Raw genomic sequence first — 21,759 nt, 5'->3', positions numbered from 1 at the left:
ATCTCCCAAATGCAATTTCCACACAGGTACGGGCAGCACTAAGATAGACATTAAAAGACTCCTGCTCAGGGGTCAGTCGTGGAGACCGCGTGTACCCTTTCATGAGCCACTCCAGTAGTGGATAGGCAGGGTCACCTAGGATGTAGAAATTTACGCTCTGTCCCTCAACTTCCAACACACGCTGCAAAACAAAGAAAATAATATTAGCTGGAGGAAAAGGCTTCAGAATATCTTTATTCCCACAAAACAAAATCACCTTTATACTGTTATTTAATATTTACCCTGGGCAACTGGTCAGCCTTTCTCAACAGATCTGACTGACGCAGGACGTTGGCATCATGGGCACTGCCAGGGACTTTACAGTTAACACTCCAAAAGCTAAAACACAAAGTAGGGTTTTAGGCCAGCTATCAGAAAGGTTCTCTGTTACAAGGTGTGTTTCCATCCCAATCTTTCTATTAGCTTTTGGCTTTATGACTAATCTTGACTGCTTTTTGGAACTGCTGATCAAGTAAAGCTACTTGCTTTTCAAATATATGTCAAGTATTTAGGTCAACTGATACTGTTTTTCATTGTTCTGCTGTTATTCTTGCTAAAGAAAAATATGAACGAAATAATTTGATGTACGCTAACTGACTGATTTGTTCACCTTGTTTTGTGTCCTTAGGACAATAAAAAAAAACATACCAATATTGGTCATCGACAACACCCTGTAGAACGTACGAAGCCCATCCTTTCCGGTTGATAAAATCTCTGTAGCCGTCACTAGGGGGTAGGATGGGGATGTGGCTTCCGTCGACACAGCCAATCACCTGTGGAAGTCCATATGCTCTTTGAAAGCGCCCTGCAATCTGGGTGGCTTCCTCTTCACTTGGCACTTTTATGAAGTTGCTGCTCATAGCTGTATCCACCATACCCCGACAGAACATATACACAATTTTTTTTACTGTGCTTTTGTGGACCCCAAACTGGTTAGCAACCAAGCGATATTCCCCACAACTGCCCAGTTTGTACAAAACTATGGCAACTCTCATCGGTAACGGGATTGGTGCTCGTACTGTTGTTTCCTCTGGTCACACAACCGGTAAAAGGATGCCCTACCCATACGAAAGTTTTCTCTCCACTCCGAGTCACTGAACTCCATCATGACAACCCTCTCCCACCAGTCACGGCTGCGTATCTTCACCCACTGCCTCCTTGTCCTACGCGGGGGCAGAGAGAGCCTGACAGCTGTCAAAGTGGCGGACGCGTTTAATATTTCCTGTCGCCTTCTTCTCCCATTGCTGGCAATAAGGTGGATAAGCCAAACCTGAAAGGCGATGCTGGCATTCAGGTATAGTGCTAAACCCGCTATTAGCCAAAGGGGCCTCATTTTCAATAGCCAAAGTCAACGTTAAAACAAAGAAGTTGTAACAAAGCAGCGCAGTGCAGTTTTGGTCCAAAATACAATGAATGATGTCACGCACTCACTCACGTGCGCTAGCGTTGTAAACACTACAAGCGCCTGCGCAGATAGCCTGTAGTAATCAGTAACCGGGACACTGGTATTTAACATGTATACAGGGATATGAATGAGCTGCTTTCTCTGTGTTCCATGTAAATGCCATATCCCGAATATGATCAAAACCGGGATAAGCCTCATAACCGGGATACTCAAGTCCATGTAAACGCAGTCAATGAGGGGAAGTGATTTACCCATTATCCTACATTCCTTTGTGCCAAAGTCTACCACCGCTCCATACTTGCTGAGGAAGTCAAATCCTAGTAGGATCTCCTGAGATGGCACATCAGCCACTAAAAACTCAGCAACTAATGCCAGAGAGTCGAACTGACACACAGTGTGCCACTTTCCTAGGATTCCCATCCCCCCACCATTTGCAGCCGAAACATCCCCTTGGTGCCCAAACAACTCTGACCCCCCCTTCGTGACAGCCACACCTCCTTTGGAATCACAGACACTGCTGCCCCACTATCCACCAATAGGATGGAGTCTACCCCCCCTACTTTCGCTGCAACGTAACCCGAACCCCCATGTTTGCTAGCAGAGGCCACAGTTATACCAGTGTATTCGGGGGCAGGCAGTTGGCCTGCTGTACCGGCCCCCTCTAGTTTCCCTGCAAGTATGGGCAATCACGTCTGAGATGCCTGTTACCGCCACATTCCCAACACCCCCCCCCCCTGCATCTTTATACCCACGACTGGGCACTCCACGAGGTGCCGCACTACCTCTGTAGTCCCCATCTGGGCTTTCTGTGGGCCTGGAGGGAATTTGAACCTTTTGGGCCGATTGTATGTTTTTAACAGTGATTTGGAGACCCCGCACCTCCTGTCTCAACTCCTCCACCACCCCCAACAACACCCCCATCTGCTCATCACTGCTGGACTTAGCCACAGACACGCCCATCACTTTGGCCTCCGGAGGTATATGAGTGTGCTCCAGGTTTCTAAGCAGCTCCATTTCTGAGGACAGATCAATGGCATCTTCTAGAGTTTTGGGCTTAGCACCCCGTAAGCTGACCCGGAAATCGCCTGTTGCAATGTGTAAAATAAACTGATCCCTGGCCAGCATATCCTGAGTGTGCTCATGTGGGGTATGCTCTAGTAGCCAGCCTCCTCAAAGCGTTCCCAAACTCCCTGGCCGTTTCATTGGGTCGCCTGCGACGGGCAGTAAAGCTAGCTCTGCTCCAGTCATCACTGTCACATGGTTCAAAACATCGTGTCATGGCTGCTTTTAACAGGTCATAGTTGTTCTTAGCCTCCCTGGGCAGACCACTATACATGTCCCTAGCACGACCTGCTAGCAAGAGAGACATAAACTTAACTTTTAGTGCCTCATCCCATTGGTTCACCTCAGCCGCCAAGTCAAACTGTTCCGACCAATCAGACCACTCGCGGCCTGCTCCAGTAAATGTCTCCGGCATGAAGACTGGACGGGGAGTCCCACTGTGTGCTACACGATGCCCAGCACTAGGAGCAGCCGGAGTGCCGTTAGCCACATTGCTGTCATTACTACTCCCAGGCAGGGCCTGTGGCTGATCACCATCCATTTTAGAGGGCCACACTCACAAGGCTTAATGTAATTATTTAGAGATACAAGATCCCACCGCTGCCACCAGTGAAATAAACCTTGTCTCAAATGTGAGAATGTAGAGCGCCCAAACACAATATATACTGTGCTGAAATGGAAAGATGAGGAAACCAATGGTTTAGCAAAATATAACAATCTTTATTAATAATTTAAGGCACCATCAGCCTTACACACAGGTAAGGGACACAGTCTGCGTTCTAAATCCCCCCTTTTGAATGCCAGCAACATAGGCCGTATAGGCTACTCCCGTGTATGGGCTAATCGCCAAAACCACAGCAAAACCACAGCAAATCCACCCCTCCAGTTTAGGGCACTGCAATTGAGCACTGCAACTCACACCACAAATCTCACCCCACAAGGGCACACTAATCAGATTGCACTGCAAACGTCATCACTTCACTGCAAACGTATAGGAAGACCAGGCTATACGGCGCACATGCGCAGCATCCTCAGGAACAATTAAATAACCCAGCTGCTTCCCCCCCCCCCCCCGCAATGTGTGGCTATAAGTGCGACTTTAAAACACATATAACATTCATCTACACATCACATAAAAGACAAGAGGACATAAATCAAAATGTATATTTCTTTTTAAAAGCACTTAACTGTCCACAAGTGCAAGACCCCCCCCGGGGTCTGAGCTTTGGCGCTGGTCCCAGCTTCAACGTTCGCTGTGGGTAAAGCCACCGGTCCAGCGCAGTGAGGCGTCTCCACAAACGGCAGGAGAGCCCCTGCCACAGGCTGGAGAGCGGCGGAGAAAGCACTCCTAGGGTTCCCTCTAGCTCCACAATGCCCTGCCTACCCCAGGAACCTGGCCCTTTCCACCCACCCAGATACTGCCTGTCTTCACCGCCGGCAGCCTTAACCTAACGGCGTGCGAACGGCACCACCCGTCCACCCTCCACTACAGTGCAAAAGCTGTTTGCTTGGCTGGGCTTCTGCCCTGTAACGTACACCAAGCTCCGCTCTCCAGAGACAAATGTGCCTCCTCGACTTTGCCTTTTCAATCCCACCTGCTTGCTCCAGCACAGGTGTGATCACTTGCCTCATCAAGGACGGGTGCAATTCCCCCCACCCCCAAACATACAGCGTCACTCATTACACTAGCCTACTAGAGTTGCGCGATCTTGACCTCAGTCAGATCGTCAATCGCCACCCTTTGACATTGCCAATACACGATGTCATCGCACAAGCACATGGCTAATTAATATGGACATTAACATCCATATTAATAATTAGCCATGATGTGCTTCAGCTGCTTTGCTAACTTAGCATCGATGCTAGCGGGACTTAAAAAAAAAAAACACGATTTCAGACGGACAAGCCCGTCTTTATTTTCACACGGTTACACATCAACACATGCACGGAGGGCCACAAACACACACATGCTGACGGTGGCCGGTGAAATTTGTCCTCTGCTTTTAACCCATCCTGGCTTTGTCCTTTCCTCCGGGGGGCAGGCCAGGAGCAGTGGTCGCTTTCTCGTACAGCGCCCGGGGACTGACTTCGGATGTTGTCGTCACTGGTCGGATGACGATGACGATCTGATCTTCTGCATGTTTTTAATGGGGGGGGGGGGGTTATATACGGAGGAGCCCCCCTGGGGGAGCACGGGGAGAACATGCAAACTCCACACAGACAGAAAGGCCCTTACAACGAGATACCCCACCAGGGCAGTAGGCACTGAAGATATGGGGGGAACACAACCACAGTGCCCGCAGTGTCCCAGGCGAGAATCGAACTCAGGACCTTCTGACTGCGAGGCGACAGCTCTACCACTGAGCCACCGTGCTCCCCAGCTATCGTCATTGCCTGCTTTTACTGCTGCTTGCTGGTAATGTTAATCCCATCATTCCCATGTCAGAAAAAGTCTCCAGATTTGTCGCTAATGTTAGTCTCTTCTGAGAAAGATTGTCCCCAGGAGGGTCTGAAAAGTTTTCTCGAGTTGGATGCAGCCAAGTATTGTGTGAGGCAGCTATTTGAGGCAGCCAGTGTTGTGCGACTGTGAGCATCCAAGCTAACACAGCTGCGGAGAGGAGCCTATTTGGTTATGTCGATGAGAGGAGCTGACTGAGTGACGGCCTATATCGAGACATACCTGCTCTGGCTAGCCGGACATGATCCAGACTTCATGTTTAGAAGAGGCTTAGGACAGATACACTTCAGACAGAGTGCCAGCCTGCACCACACCCACCATCGCTGTGGAGGACAGAGGACTGAAAGCCTTTACCTTCCCTTAAAGGGCTGATTTCCCCCCTCCCCTCTCAGTTTATTCAGGGTGAGTTGAGGACTGACTCCTGCCATTGCATTTAATCTATTAGCGGCCTTGTGCTGTGCTAAGTTTTGAGTGTGCCAATTTCTCTATTTCACTATATCAACCAGCTTATGCACAAAAACATGCTCAACCCAGGCATCAGTATATAAATGGGAGCTATTATTGATTGCTTATTAATTGGTTGTTGATCATTATCGACTCTGTTCCATAATGATCTATGGCTTAATTATTACAGGCAGCCATTACAGGCTCTGTTTGTTTGTTTCTCTGTCCCACTATGATGTCATAAATCCCACTGTGACATCATCAGTTATGTAGTCTCGCTGGCCAGCCTCCTCTCCCTTCCGTCCGAGGACCACCACCACCACCACACACAAATCAATAAAACTTTACTTATTTATTCAGGCAGCCAACAAACTAAACCAAAGTCCTCTTCTTCCAACAGTCAGCGAGTCAAAATCTTCTTCTTTTAGTTTTATGGCGGTTGGCAAACATATGTATGTGCATTACCGCCACCTACTGGAGTTTCGGCGGTTGGCATAGGAGCATTGGAGGTAACGCAATTAGAACTTCTGCTGCGGAGGTCACGTGACTTCCTGTCAGTTGCGGAGGCGTGAGGTCCGCCCAGCAGCTGCAGCCAGACCCTTCTCTCGGAGCTGGCAATATTGTCACTCACTTGAGAGCCTCCCTTAAACCGGACAAAGTGAACAGGCTGGTTTTCCTGGCAAGAAACAAGGCCAATAAGTTCAAGGATATTATGTCGTGCACTTTTAGCGCCCACTGAGTACAGTAGCACAATTTTTTTTTTTTTTTCAAAATGCGTGCTTGTTCTTTGTTTAGTTTTCAAAGCAAGGGGGGTAAAGACTATTATTGCATCATTATTATTATTTACTATAAATCACAACATAGTTTTACTTTTTTTCTTCTCATCAGATTAACAATAATACCCACTTTAAAGACGGGAGACATTCTGCTATTGACGGCGATCTCCTAGGCCAGGGGTTCCCAAACTTTTCCGTCCAAGTACCACTACTGTAGCAGTCTATTCTGTACTTGTCTTTTTCTTCCATATTTATTGTTTTATCTGTGAAGCACTTTGGTCGGCTTTGTCGTTGTAAACGTGCTCTATAAATAAAGTTGACTTGACTACGTACCAAACCAAATTTCCCAGGGACCACTTCCACTGCGTATACCCCCCCCCCCCCAATAAAATACAATTTCCTGATTTAACCGTGCAACAGCAGCAGAAAGGCTAAATGACAATAGAAGGCTACAAGCTCGTTCAAAACGGACACACAGACACACACACCTGCCAACATTAGGCTGTGAAAAAGAGGACCCCTTTGAAAATGTTTTTTTTTTTCGCTCGCCAAAATTTTGCTTAACTTTGGAGTGTTATTTAGCTACCTTCCTGACAAACTAGCATGACATGGTTGGTACAAATCAATTCCTTAGGTCTTCTAGTTTCATATGATACCAGAAACTTCACTCTGGCTTTAAAACTGAGCCTGCTGCAGCCTCTGAAAGTAAATGTTCAAAATTGTGATATTTCCCAAATATCACGATATTTCTTAAAATCAGCCCAATCCGGCTACTCCTCAGGGTTAGTGTGTATGTAAAAACTTACTTACAAACTTTTTTTTGTGGGCAATTCTCTGGCAGACCACCAGGCGGAGCCCGTCCGCGGACCACAGTTTGGGAACCAATGTCCTAGGCCCACCTGTGGGTGCCGAGCCACTCTTTGGGAAACAGTGGACCAGAGCTATCTTTTTATTGCTATAGAAACAGTCGGACCGTATTATTAATGAAAACATTTTATTGAACAACAAATATAAACAACATTGGTGGTTCTCTCTGACTCCACTTCACTTCTTCATCTCATCATCCTCTCAGCGTCTGCGAGGATTGTTAAGCCGCGGCCTGCAGGTAGTGTTTTAAAAATGTAGGCTATACATTCTGAATCTTAATAGCGGATGGTTTGAAGGTGAGTGAGTGTGAAGTAATACATCATATGAGGAAAATATTCTATAAAAGGTGAACATTTAAAGGATGGCTTTCCCGTGGGGAATATGAATATATATTAAATCTCACGCCCCTAAGGTTTTCGAATCCGTTGAAATTTTTGAAATTGGTTGTTTACAGCTAGAGCTATCAACCATCTCTCACATTATTTCCATGACGCTCTGACGCAAAACGCGTCGGGGCGACAAGTCCAGCCTTGCGGAAGTCGAGCACCTATGAACTACACTACTTGTGGGCCTGTGGGCCATGGTCCCGCCTCTAGAGGTCCTCCACGCCCCTTCAGAGGTCTTGAAGAAAAAGAAAAGGCAGCCATCTTTTTCGACCGCCTAGCCTACGGTAGCTAATATTAGCTTCCCATAGCTCCTTGCAAAGAGACCATATCTCGGGAACGGAAGCACGGACAGACACGGGACTGGCGGCATTGGAAAGCTCGTCAAATTTTACATCTAGTAGTAGGTGCGTTGAAGTAACGAAATCAACGCTGAGCAATGTACCCGTTTTTACACATTTTTACATGAAATAGTTACATCATCAGATGCGCGTAACTCCTTGGAAAATGCCTTAAAATGCATGAATGTTTTTTTTATGAAGACATCTCCCGACATATATACTTCGGTTTAAATTTGGTGCAATTTGGAGGCAATTTTATTTTTGATTTTTTCTTCTTCTCATAATGTTTTTATGTCGAAGCCTTCTTCTTCTTCGAGTTTTATGGCGGTTGGCAAACATATATGTGCATTACCGCCACCTACTGGAGTTTGATATCAGCCAAATGCCTGAGGGGGTGGGCGTGGAATCTAAGGCCACGCGAGCCCAGTGCATTGTGGGAACTGTAGGATTTCGGCTCCCCGCACCCGCCTCCCCCCCCCACACACACACACAGAGTGGATTTTGGTTGATATCTCTGGCTGTAAACAACCAATTTCAAAAATTTCAACGGATTCGAAAACCTTAGGGGCTTGAGATTTAATATATATTCATATTCCCCACGGGAAAGCCATCCTTTAAGCTTCAACCATTGTCTTATGCCATTTGCGAGATAGGCTTATTAACACAGTGCAGTGCAAATTGATTATTTAAATCTCCAGACAGCCTGTCAAGATGTAATATTTTGTAGACAGAACAAAAAATTAACATAACTATTATATATATATAAAACATAGGCCTATAATAATAATAAATAAATAAAAATAATGAAACGGCTTACTTGAGGCACCATGGAAACATTTATTCTGGACCCTGGACCTCCGGACCCCCCTTCCCCCCCAACTGCCGTAAAATTGGCGGCGATGACCGCGATGATGAAAAATCCATACCGTCGCAGCCCTAATGGGAACAGCTCAAAAAACACAGGAGACTAATCTGAAATCCGAAAAGCCATTAGAACTGGAGCTGGGTGGAGAACTGTCACACGACCCAGGTAAAATAACAGATATGCTGTGACCATGTCGCCATGCTGAGTGGGTTATGCCAGGGCCAGAACTGTGGAGAGAGGAGAAAGAGGGAGTTAATATCACTCTCTACAGAAAGCAGCAATGCATATTATGTGCTGCATTGCTCAATATAATTCACTTCACACACAGTTTATATACAGTAAGCTGTGCCAAAGGAAGGAAAGAGAAATGGTTACCACTGATAGCCTCCTGGCCAAAGTACTTGACATCCCTGTCTGAGTCTGTGGCTAGCTTCTCCAGCACTGGCTTCACTTCTGTTTGAAGGGCACTGGAGAGGAACACACAGGATCAAGATGTATTCACATGCACCGCTCGTCCCATCATTTGAAGGAAACATTGTATTTTTTATTGGGGGGGATTCTGAAAACAGACAGACAACATACTTGCTGTCAAGGACGGGGCCAATCTTCTGAAGGGACTTGGCCACGTTGAAGCGTACATTGGCCACCTGGTCGTTGGACATCTTAAGAACCACAGGCAGCATCAGCTTGGTGGTGATGTCCTGACCGCACGCCTCTGACAAAGCCTGAGAGACACGACATAGGCATTGTTTAGGCATGACGAGAGGAAAATAACAAGAAAACATATTAATCTAATTTGGACAGAGGCTGGCGGAGAGTAAGGAGAAATGTTTCACGTCACAGATTATTATTAATAGTGGTTTGTTTGAGGTAGAAACCCAGAATAAGCTCAAATAGGGTTTCCTGTCTACCTGCACATGCTTTTGTTGATTTCCTTTTGTCGGATTCTGTTTTTTCTTTCTTTTTTAATATCTACAAATAAATAATAAAAACAATTTAAAAAAGTAATGTTAGACAAGACTTTTCCTTGAAAGATTCAAAAATAACTCCCAGGTCCTGAATGGGACAGCAGGCTTTTGGGAGGCAAGGCCTCTGACTCACATTGATACAGAAGAGCGTGGTCATCCTGTGGAGGTAGTTGGGGTCGTTGGCCATGCCCAGCACCTTGGGCACAATGGTGTTCTGAGCCCACTCCGCTCCAAACTTCACCACCAGCTTCATCAGATTACAGGTGGCTGCCTCTCGGATGGCGTACACTAAAAACAGAGACAACAGCAAATATTTGGGATAGGATGAGAAAGGACTGCAATAGAAATTCAGCAAATTGGCAATCTACATTGGAGTGTTACATCATGTGTTTAATAGGGCTGTGGCGATTCCCTTATCTCCCGATTCGATACTATCACGATTCTTGGGTGCCGATTCGATTTATATTGCGATTCTTAAGTATTGCGATTCTACGATTATTGCGATTCGATATTACGATTTATTGCGATTTTTGTTTATTTTTTTCTTTTATTTTTTCAGTTTGTTTTCTTTTTTACACTAGATTAGAATATGGGAAAAGTTGAATCATACACTAGAGACTGTATATTATATATCATGAGTAGGGCTGGGCGATATAGTTAAAAACAGGGGCGGACTGGGATCATAATTCAGGCCGGGCATTAGATACCAAGCAGGCCAGGCCGATATGGGCCAACGCGCGTGAAATTTGGGCCGTTTGAAGCCCAATTTTACAATGAGATGCACCCACTTTAACCCTGAAGTGTAATTATTACTTCAGACTAACTAATAAAGTAATAAAACCACTAGTAAACCAGTAGGCGGCGCCTGGCCTGCTGTTCAGTGAGTGGCCTGACTGCAAGCACGCAAAAAAAAAAAAAAAAAAAAAAAAAAATTTGTTGTTGTTGCGATTATCGATTCTGGAATAAAAGATTGATCCAAAAAATCGTGACATTAAAAATCGCGATACTTAGGTGAATCGATTTTTTCCCCCACCCCTAGTGTTTAACCAGGTTAAACATGCAGCCCTGATGTTTAACCTGGTTAAACATGCAGCCCTAATGTTTAACCTGGTTAAACACGCAGCCCTGATGTTTAACCTGGTTTAACACGCAGCCCTGATGTTTAACCTGGTTACACACGCAGCCCTGATGTTTAACCTGGTTACACACACAGCCCTGATGTTTAACCTGGTTAAATACACAGCCCTGATGTTTAACCTGGTTTAACACACAGCCCTGATGTTTAACCTGGTTACACACGCAGCCCTGATGTTTAACCTGGTTTAACACGCAGCCCTGATGTTTAACCTGGTTAAATACACAGCCCTGATGTTTAACCTGGTTTAACACACAGCCCTGATGTTTAACCTGGTTACACACGCAGCCCTGATGTTTAACCTGGTTACACACGCAGCCCTGATGTTTAACCTGGTTTAACACGCAGCCCTGATGTTTAACCTGGTTACACACGCAGCCCTGATGTTTAACCTGGTTACACACGCAGCCCTGATATTTAACCTGGTTAAATACACAGCCCTGATGTTTAACCTGGTTACACACGCAGCCCTGATGTTTAACCTGGTTACACACGCAGCCCTGATGTTTAACCTGGTTTAACACGCAGCCCTGATGTTTAACCTGGTTAAATACACAGCCCTGATGTTTAACCTGGTTTAACACACAGCCCTGATGTTTAACCTGGTTACACACGCAGCCCTGATGTTTAACCTGGTTAAACACGCAGCCCTGATGTTTAACCTGGTTTAACACGCAGCCCTGATGTTTAACCTGGTTACACACGCAGCCCTGATGTTTAACCTGGTTAAACACACAGCCCTGATGTTTAACCTGGTTAAACACGCAGCCCTGATGTTTAACCTGGTTAAACACACAGCCCTGATGTTTAACCTGGTTACACACGCAGCCCTGATGTTTAACCTGGTTAAACACACAGCCCTGATGTTTAACCTGGTTACACACGCAGCCCTGATGTTTAACCTGGTTAAACACGCAGCACTGATGTTTAACCTGGTTAAACACGCAGCCCTGATGTTTAACCTGGTTAAACACGCAGCCCTGATGTTTAACCTGGTTAAACACGCAGCCCTGATGCTTAACCTGGTTTAACACGCAGCCCTGATGTTTAACCTGGTTAAACACGCAGCCCTGATGTTTAACCTGGTTAAACACGCAGCCCTGATGTTTAACCTGGTTTAACACGCAGCACTGATGTTTAACCTGGTTAAACACGCAGCCCTGATGTTTAACCTGGTTAAACACGCAGCACTGCTCCCCAGACTACCAAGCTGTTTTGTCAAAGCAGTCTGACGACGGCTGCCGACTCGCCGAGGTGGACGAAGCAGACCGGCGCTTCTCGCTGCTATGTGTGATTTCCTGGTTGCGGACTTTCTGAGTAGACGCGACCGCCTCCCCCACGTGCATCTTAACGAATGACGATGCATTTAATCGATCACGTGTCTTGAAAACGACATACTGATTGGCCTGATATCACTCAATCGCTCCGCTGTCCTGTGGGTGTGTGTGTGTGTGTGTGAGAGAGAGAGAGAGACAGACAGCGGGCCAATGTGGAGTTTTGCGAGGGGAAAAATACTCATCAGTGGCTCATCAGTGTGTTGTGGCGGTGCGCAATAAATGTATGAATGAATGGGAAACACTGGTAGAGTATATTGAGTAGAGTGTATAATATAGTGACTAGCTGAAAAGTGGTTATGGACTTTGTGGCTTTTCTAGTCCAATTTGTCTGGATTTGATGGGCATTTTAAGCAATTTAAATACTCGAGTACTCTCCTTCTATTATGAACGAGTAACCGGGTACTCGCGGGGGGAAGTCTGTGTGATTACTATGGTAATGACGGAGCAGAGGTAATCTGCTGTGTATGGGGCTGTTCACACATAACGTTTGCATTTTTGCATGGAAAAAGCACTACCTGGAGCATTTTTTGTGAGGAGAGGGACTGACTGTGATATTAGGTGACGCTAAGCTAACGTCTAAAGCCTACCTCAGACAGTATCTCCGATGGTTGGATGGATGGCTTTAGCGCTCTTATTGAGAGTCCTCTTATTGGCATGGTAAGCAGGCGAGCGCTGCTGATACTCACGGCTCTCAGCCCCTCCCCATCTAAATGGTAAATGGCCTGCACTTATATAGCGCTTTTATCCAAAGCGCTTTACAGTCAGTAGGTACATTCACCCATTCACACACCGATGGCGGCAGGTTACCACGCAGGGTGCTGTCACACCAACGGGAGCAATTTGGGGTTCAGCGTCTTGCCCAAGGACACTTCGACATGCAGACTGGAGGAGCCGGGAATCGAACCACCGACATCTTTTATCCAAAGCGATTAGTGGACAACCCGCTCTACCTCCTGAGCTACATTTTTCTGTAGCGGATTGTAGGTTTTTGGGGGTGTCAGCCGGAGTTTAGTCTGACAATGTTGTGCACACCAGATAGTTGGTTAGGTTAAGTTAGTTAGGTTAAGTACATACATAAGTGCCTGGGTAGCGAGCAGACGGTGGTATTTGACAATTTAGCAGCTAAATCATAGATTATTGAAAGATAATCCATATTCCAGGCTGAAATGCTATAACAGAAGTGGAGTATTGGCCAGAATGACATGAACATTTGGACCCGTAGGCCATGTTCACATTACAGGCAAATCTGATTTGCTGATGAAGTCATTAATCATCATTATCTTGATTGGTTTCCCAAATCTGATTTGGTAGTGTGTCCGCACTGCCACAAATCTGATTTTCAAGTCGGATCTGTGTGTCCAGACCTCCATTATGTGGTTTGGGACAAGTGACACAAATCAGACTTGGAGTGTCCAGAGTCATAAAACCAATCTGGATAGAATCATTAATAGGTCTCTAAAGTTCACAAATCAGATTTGGCCTCCTAGTCTGAACATGGCCTTATTCAGCGGGTATCTTGCATGTTGCGTTCAGGTGCACTGTAAAAAAAAAAAAAATGCAATTCCATCGCGGGCCACACAGGGGGCAACCGCGGGCCGCAAGTTCAGTATCACTGGGGTAGTGGATTGTTAAGGAGTCACAGGCGGAGGTAGAGTGCTTTACCATGGTCAATGAGCCAGGCCATACAGAGGGTGTTGAGCTTCTCGTCAAAGAACTCCACTCCCTGTGGACGCAAGGACACAGCTTAGTTAGGACGCGAGCATACAGTGTAGTTAGGACACGAGAATACAGTGTAGTTAGGACGCGAGCATACAGTGTAGTTAGGACGCGAGGATACAGCGTAGTTAGGACGCGAGGATACAGTGTAGTTAGGACGCGAGCATACAGTGTAGTTAGGGTAAGGGTGTTGGAGGCACCAAGAAGACATTTTTACACACATTCTATTAGGGTTGGGCAATCGTTTCTATTTTCATATGATCACATTGTGGTTACTCAAGATCACCGATAGGCGATCCAATCTCCATAATCTATTAAATGTCAATATTACTTAAAGCAGGGGTGCCCAAATTCTTTCCCATGAAGGGCCAAAACTCAATCTGCGTGGAGGGCCGAGGGCCAAAAATAAACGTTGTGGAATTACATTAAAATGTATTGTGTTTTATAGAAAATTAACTTTCTAAATCTAAAATAACATTTCAATATAATAATCTACTTTTTATCTGTTTGGTAATTGTAATAATTTGCAATTGGTTATATATATTTAAAAAACATCTGCATTTGTGGGGAGCTTAAACATTTAATCAGTAAACACACCGTTAAAAACAGTTGTATTTTCCACCTTTGTAATCAAGAGAGAAATTTGACTTAATTCACAACTTGAAAAATCCTCAAGGTACTTTGAAAATCAGCTTTATTGTCCATCTTTTGTAAACAATTTGCCATGACAATTTGCCAAAAACATGCAATATCCTGGTTGCTAATGTGGTTCCTCCTCTGGTCGTTAAGGGCGCCTGTTCAGAGGGAGGGGAACTGGTTGGAATAGCGTGAACCTCCCACGTGCTATGTCCTACCGGTGAAGCTTCCTCTGTCAGGTGAAAAGAAGCGGCTGGCTAACTGCCCATGTCTCGGAGGAAGCATGGAGCCAGTTTCGGCTCTCCCCAGATCGGCAGTGTTAAGGTTGCTGTGAGACTGGTGGATTTACGTGCGGATACTTAACTCATTGAGTGCCAATCGTCAATTCGGATAGTAACGTTGAGTGCCAATGACGACTAAAGTCGTCAATTGCGTTTTTTGACGGTGGGACGTGGATCAAAGCCAGATCCATCTCCTGTAAAATTTTGGGGCATGTTGAATGTGTATAACCTATTTTATCGACCCATTAGGTGGCGACAGTGCTCTCCAGATTAGAGAAAGGCGAGGAAAAAAGAGAGAAGAAGTCATGGGGAAACGGAAATCGCATCGATATGCATGAAGCATAACGTTAGCTGTGCCTGTGAACAGCAGTCAATCTGCTGCCACAATTGAGCCCCTCCGTCTCCGCTGCGATAGTCCCTCCATATGATTTAGTTGCCGACACCAGCGTCTTTCTGAAAAGTTACATTATTCTCAGCTGGGAGCCGGCGACATGCTGTGAAAAAGCGGGGTGCAGCGCACTTTTCAGTGCAGAGCAAACGCAGCAGAGCCACCAGACACTCCCACGGAGGAGGAGGGGGGTGGGGCACGCAGGGCAGCATACAACCATTGACAGTAAACACAGACCCAGACAGCAGGCTCGATGTACAGAGACAGGCAAACAAGCTAGAATATCTGATGCCCACCAGCAGTAAATCAAGACCAGCAAGAAGGTGTAGGGTCTGCGCACGCAGGGGCCAGCGCTGCTGGTTGCAGCAAAAAAATATTATTTGGCCAAACAAAATTCCTTTGTTTTCACTGTTTTATTGAAGGAAATTATTTTTGAGGTGTCATTACATCAGAAAATATTACCTTCAGAGTCAGTGATGTGCTTGAAATGCTTAATTTCACAAAAGGCTGAATATCTCAGCTTCTAAATTGAAACGTGTGTTTTTGCTTAAATCAACCTATCTTCTCCGGCTGATAACTAAAGAACGGAAAATGATATCAATAAACTTTTTTTTGCAGATGATAGAAGAGAGTCTCATCGTTCTTTGTGCGTGTTCGGTGTTTACATAGTAATATCACACAATATTCTGTGGGCCTCGAGAAATCACTGAAAACGCTCTGAAACTCTGGCACTGGGAGCGTCCGTTCTCCAAAAGTGGCTGGCACTCAATGAGTTAATGTCCAAGACACACTTGGTAACTGAAGTCTCGATAACTAGGAACGCTGTAGCACTTGAAAGCTGAGTCTGCAAGGTTCGAAGATGGGAACTGTTGCAGAAGGTATGAATTATGACATCATCACCGTCTGTGACCTCATCAGTGAGCTATGACATCATAGTAAGAATGATGACATCATCTAACAGTACCCTCCCTCTACGGCGTCCAATGAGACCATCAAAGATGACATGGGGATCATGACATCATCTAACGCATGTCATGGGGACATCTCCTAACAGTACCCTCCCTCTGTGGGCGCCACCTGGCGTCCAACGAGACTTGCCACATGAACGGCCAGACCGACGAGACCGACATACAACCACAGAGGGCGCTGCAGACTCTGAAGGTGGAGTCCCAGCGGATGCTCCAAACTCAGAAGACGGAGCCAAAGGGGGTGTCGCAAGCTCAGAGAGCGGAGCACCAGAAGGCTCCGCATAATCTAAAGGCTGAGCTTCAACCAATGTTGCCGTTCCCAAAGACAGAGCCACAGGAGGCTCTTCCCCGGGGGATGGCGGTCTAGGCAAAAGGCTGGCAGAACAACTGAATCCCTCCAAAGCCAGACAGGAATCCCACGATTGGTCGAGAGCAGGAACCGAACGTCGACGTGTAGACCTGTAGTTAGACTGCTGCTGAGGTCCGGGCTCAGACTCGGCGAGGGAAAGGCCTACCATCCCGACCTGTAGTTGAGGTAGGACACCCACAGGTTGGGCCTCAAGGTCAGCAGACTGGGAGGCCCCCTGGGGGGGAACGGAGCTGGTCTGCAGGCAGTGATTGAACTTCTCAATGAGACGATCGACAGTCTTCTCCAACTCCTTAACCCTCTTGGAGACACACTGCCACTCCTGGGTCACGTGAACGCTGCCCACCCGTATGGGTTTCGCGACTGAACTCTTAGAGCCTTGACCCGCTAAGAGTCTCACGGGCCGGCGAGTGGTGGACCCACTTACTGAACGCCGGGAGCAGGAGGAGAGGTAATGCCCGGCTCGACCACAGTACAGGCAGCTCCGGGTGTCCAAACGGCGCTGCCTCTCCTCTGGTGTGATGCGAACCCTGCCGGCCTGATCATGGTACAGATGGCTGCCGGTGTTCAAATGTGGCTGCCTTTGCTCTGGGGTGATGTGAACTCCACCCCAGAGTATGAGCTTAGGATCTGGAAGTGGCTGAGAAACAGGGACAGTTGTAGGGACAGTGCCACTTGGGGGCACAAAACGAGGCACAGTAGCGAGAGATGGAAACTGGGATGGAGCACTGGCTCGCCAGAGAGATTTGGTCCGCAATTCCGATGGCCAAATCTATCACTTCATCCAAGGAAAGTAATCCACCCCGTGGGTGGGGGCTGGTGGTGGTGGGGGTGTGGGGGAGGAATGGGAAATCATGATGTGTGAATGGGGGAATCGGGGAGGGAGGGGAACGGGCACTGCTCTAGTTTTTACACCAATGATGAGTTAAATATGCCTCAGGCGTGGTAGAGAGGCACCACTCTTATGATGGGTTGTCTACATATGGCGCAGGTGGGTTGTGGGAGGGCCTGGTAGCATCTAAAGCAGCAACATACATGCCCGCAGTCCAGCAGAACACAGTCACGTGGCTGGCTGAGGCATATCACACAGGCACTCTCTATGGGAACCTCAGCCTGTCTCAAGCCGACCTCCAGCCCCACATGGGCACTCTGCCCCATGGGGTTGAGTCTCCTTCTTGAGGCCTCATACTCCTCTTCTGTGCGGATCTCAGAAAACAACTGAAGGAAGGTTGGCGGCTCCACTCTTCTCTCTCTCAGGCGGAGATTAACCAATATCAAGTCAGAGGCTACTGCACCCCTCAGCAGTTGCTCTAGCCGCACCTTATCCACACTCCCCGGCAGAAGACCACCACGCTGAACCACCTTAACCAGCGATCGTTCCAGACGCCTCAGGAAGTCGGAGAGCTTCTCGCCTGGCTGTTGCTGTATCAGGCAGAGCAAGGTACAGGTCATCTCCAGACTCCGCAGTCCCAACCTTTCAGGGCTAACTCCGGAGTCATCGGCTCGGACTGCTTTAACAATCTTCAGTGCCGCGCCTTTGAGGCTCTCCATCAGTCTCATCCTCTTCTCCTTAGGAGAGCAGTCACACTCCTCAACCATAAGACACACTTGCTCGAACCAGTGCTCAAACTGTTCTTCTCCCGGTGGAGTGGGCAGAGTCCCGGAGAACAGACGTAGGCGGCGAAAACTAACATGCTCAGCAGCAGCAGCAGTAGGGGGCCTAGTCCTATCAAGCAACTCACCCAGTGCTCGCAGGATGGATTCAGTAGGGCTAGCGGACGGGTCTCGAGTAGGGGGTATGTTAGGGGGGCCATCCACTGCCCTGCCCTCGGCCTGCAGCAGTCCTGCAAGCCTCTCTTTGAAATCGTCCCGACGCTCAGTTGCACCTGGCAGAGATACGTGCTGTGGCTCAACCAGCTGCTGCGAAGCAGGCATAGTGGGTGCAAGAGGCATGGCTGCACTGGAAACCTCCAGTGTTTGGGTTGGGGCAACGATCTGCTCAGGAGGAGGGGGAGCGGAAGACTGCGGAAAGACAACCCCCTCTGCCCGGGCGGTCCATTCGTCGATGAGCCGATCTAGCCGGTTAACCAGGAGGGCGTGCCGATCATCGGCCTTGGAAGCTGCTTCCTTCTGGCCGTCACGCAGGTCCTGAAGAATGTCTGTGACGAGCGCTTGCTCCCGGCGTGTTCCATGTGGCTGTCAAGCAGACCCGTGCGGATACTTAATGTCCAAGACACACTTGGTAACTGAAGTCTCGATAACTAGGAACGCTGTAGCACTTGAAAGCTGAGTCTGCAAGGTTCGAAGATGGGAACTGTTGCAGAAGGTTGCCATGAGGTTAGTCTATGAACAACTACAGAGGACTTGCAGAGCACACCCTTATAGGTCCCGACTATGACATCACACTGCGTTGTGACATCATCATCAGTAAGGCCATCAGCGACATGATTTAAGACATTTATGAATTATGACATCATCACCGTCTGTGACATCATCAGTGATCTATGACATCATAGTAGGAATGATGACATCATCTAACAGGCAGAGGGTGGAGTAGCAACCAGGATAAATAAATTAAGTTAGCACTAATGGGGGATAAAAAAATGGGATAAAAAATCGGGGGGGGGGAAACATTTTTTTCTCCCAAATCCGTGGCGGGCCAAAACAAACAGAGCGGGCCCGCGGGCCAAGTTTGGCATGCGGGCCCCAAATTGGTCAGCACTGACTTGAAGCATGCAAGTGTGAGTGCACGAGGATGAAAATGACATTCGTGAGGTCACACTCACAGTAGGGGTGTCGCGGTACGTGTATTCATCCCGTGAACTCGCGGTACGGGCGTCACGGTTCGGTGCGTGAAGCCACACGACGAATACGTCAAATCCAGAAGGTGGTGTGGTAAAGCACCTAAACGCTGTTTGAACGCCATTAAATTGAATTGAATTGAATTAAACGCCACAGAAGAAGACACACCAAAACAACACAAGGGCCATAAAAATCTGCTTTCATTGAATGGAACGTTTTGTGGAGAGGAAACATTACCAGGGGTCGCTCTAGCGTGTTTACAAGCCATAGCTTCCATGCTACTTCACAAAACCACAACAACATTGAAGCATCCAGCTGCTCCCCCTTAACGTCGTCAAAAAAGCGCGTGCAGAGCAGTATCCTAATGACTTATGACTCAGGCGATAAGCTGTTTTGCAAATTCTGTCAACATCAAGCCAACGAGGTAAGCTTACTAATGTAACGTTACGTAGTCGCGACAAAGTCCTTTATAGTTGCGCGTTGCGGCTAAACGTTACATAACACTGACAAAGCTGTTAACTTGTAAACAAGCAACTTGCATCGCGTGGGATGACAAGCAAGATGCGGTGAGGAAGACGGGATGACTCCTTGTCATGTTCCAATAATCCATTACGATGACAGAACGCAATCATTATGGTAAACAAAACTTGCATCCAATAACGTTAGCGTACTTACTGGGAAAGTGAAACCCACCCCGCTGTCTGTCTGACAGCAGGGGAGGGGTTGGTGGGAGTATTAGTCTCCTCCACACATGTACTCTGTTTACAAACGTGTGTACAATAAAGATTTAAAGTGGGGGGAAATGCCTTTGCCCTGTCAAACAGCTGGAATACAGACATCTGAGAGGGAGGCGCACCCCACACTTCGCTGCTCTAGAGTAAAACTTTTTGGCGTAGATTGCATAGATCTTATTAAATTGTGGACATTTATTAATTCCCACTTATTAGACCCTATTTCTGATGGTAAAATGAGCGTAAAAAGCAAAACACAGAATTCAGAAAAAATTCAAAGGGAAAAAAAACGAATTTGGGATTTGTTTGATTTTTTTCTCCGTTGTACCGTATTCGTACCGAACCGTGACCCCGAAACCGAGGTACGTACCGAACCGTGACTTTTGTGTACCGTGACACCCCTAACTCACAGTGACCTTGAATTTTGACCACCAAAATCTAATCACTTCATCCTTGAGTCCAAGTCGACGTTTCAGCCAAATTTGAAGCAATTCCATCAAAGCGTTCCTGAGATATCGTGTTAACGAGAATCGGACGGACAACCCGAAACCATAATGCCTCCGGCCCGGCTATCGCCGGTGGAGGCATATAGAAATAATAGCACAGAGTAGAGCTGCAACGATTAATCGATTAATCGATTAGTCGATCGACAGAAAATTAATCGACAACTATTTTGATAATCGATTAATCGTTTTGAGTACAATTTTAAGAGAAAAGGTCTAAATTCTCTGATTCCAGCTTCGTAAATGTGAATATTTTCTGGTTTCTTTACTCCTGTATGACAGTAAACTGATATTATCTTTGAGTTGTGGACAAAACAAGACATTTGAGGGTGTCATCTTGGGCTTTGGGAAACACTGATCGTCATTTGCCACCATTTTCTGTCATTTTATAGACCAAACAACTAATCGATTAATCGAGAAAAGAATCGACAGATTAATCGATTATGAAAATAATCGTTAGTTGCAGCCCTAGCACAGAGTGCTCTGTACCTCATAGCTGTTTACAAAATAAACTATCACTCATAGCCTTAACTATGAGGCAGCTCCATAAAATACCTTACACTTGTAAGGTATTACAAAATACTCCTCGTGATTAGGGTTGGGTACCGAAACTCGATACCACTATGGCACCGGTTCCTTTACATCCGGTACCTACCGGACCGAATTGCAACAGAGATTTTGGTGCCTCGTTTCAGTACCCTTCCGCCCTCTAGTGCTCCACTGTTGCAGCCTGCAGGCAACAGAATGTGCCATCACTAAACTGCTTCATTGTTGTTTAACACATTCACTGCCAACAGTTTTTTTTTTTTTTACTGTAGGTAGCTTCTGCCAAGGTTTTTTTTTGAGGATTCTGGCTCATCTTTCAAGAGCCGAGGATTCTTTTCTGTTAGGATTTTGTGAACACAAAATATCTCAAAAGAACTAATAGAATGTGTGCTTTCTCTGTCTAAAATAGTTAGTTTGTAGAGTTAGTAGTTATGTAGGCATTAGCAGTTGAATACAGCATGGTTTCAGCGTCTGAAAATGAAAGGTGAGAAAAATGCCTTTTTGTGAAATTCGATAGAACAGTCACTTTAACCATTTATTTTTGGCATCAGTAAGACGTCAGACATCTAAACAATAGTTTTGAACAGTAATTTCCTCCATAACAGCAGGAAACCCCCCTCTCCGTCAAACTCCTCCCTCCGTATGTGTTCTCCTCCTCCCTCCGTGGCTGCAGCGGGCGTGTCACAAGCGAGTTTCTGCTGCCTGTCTGCTGCCTGGCTGCCCCTCGTCGGGCGAGTCTGG

The 21,759-nt window shown here is 46.7% G+C and overlaps 1 protein-coding gene across 1 annotated transcript in view; it reads right to left on the bottom strand.

The window, feature by feature from the left end:
* Positions 1 to 7,174: 7,174 nt before the first annotated feature.
* Positions 7,175 to 21,759, bottom strand: part of LOC310787082 (serine/threonine-protein phosphatase 2A 65 kDa regulatory subunit A beta isoform) — a gene marked incomplete at its 5' end in the record, with an annotated part of 45,902 nt that continues 31,317 nt past the window's right edge. Inside the window, 5 exons of the mRNA XM_083648420.1 lie at positions 7,175 to 8,867; positions 9,016 to 9,107; positions 9,223 to 9,365; positions 9,742 to 9,896; positions 13,743 to 13,803. Of these exons, the coding sequence (XP_083504546.1) occupies positions 8,851 to 8,867; positions 9,016 to 9,107; positions 9,223 to 9,365; positions 9,742 to 9,896; positions 13,743 to 13,803 (468 nt within the window). The 3' untranslated portion in view covers positions 7,175 to 8,850. The remainder of the gene's footprint in view (positions 8,868 to 9,015; positions 9,108 to 9,222; positions 9,366 to 9,741; positions 9,897 to 13,742; positions 13,804 to 21,759) is intronic.

Source organism: Poromitra crassiceps (assembly GCF_964638095.1).
Source record: "Poromitra crassiceps genome assembly, chromosome: 1".
Lineage (NCBI taxonomy): Eukaryota > Metazoa > Chordata > Actinopteri > Beryciformes > Melamphaidae > Poromitra > Poromitra crassiceps.
Note: the sequence above shows the minus strand (reverse complement) of the source record. Positions and strands in the feature narration are given on the sequence as shown.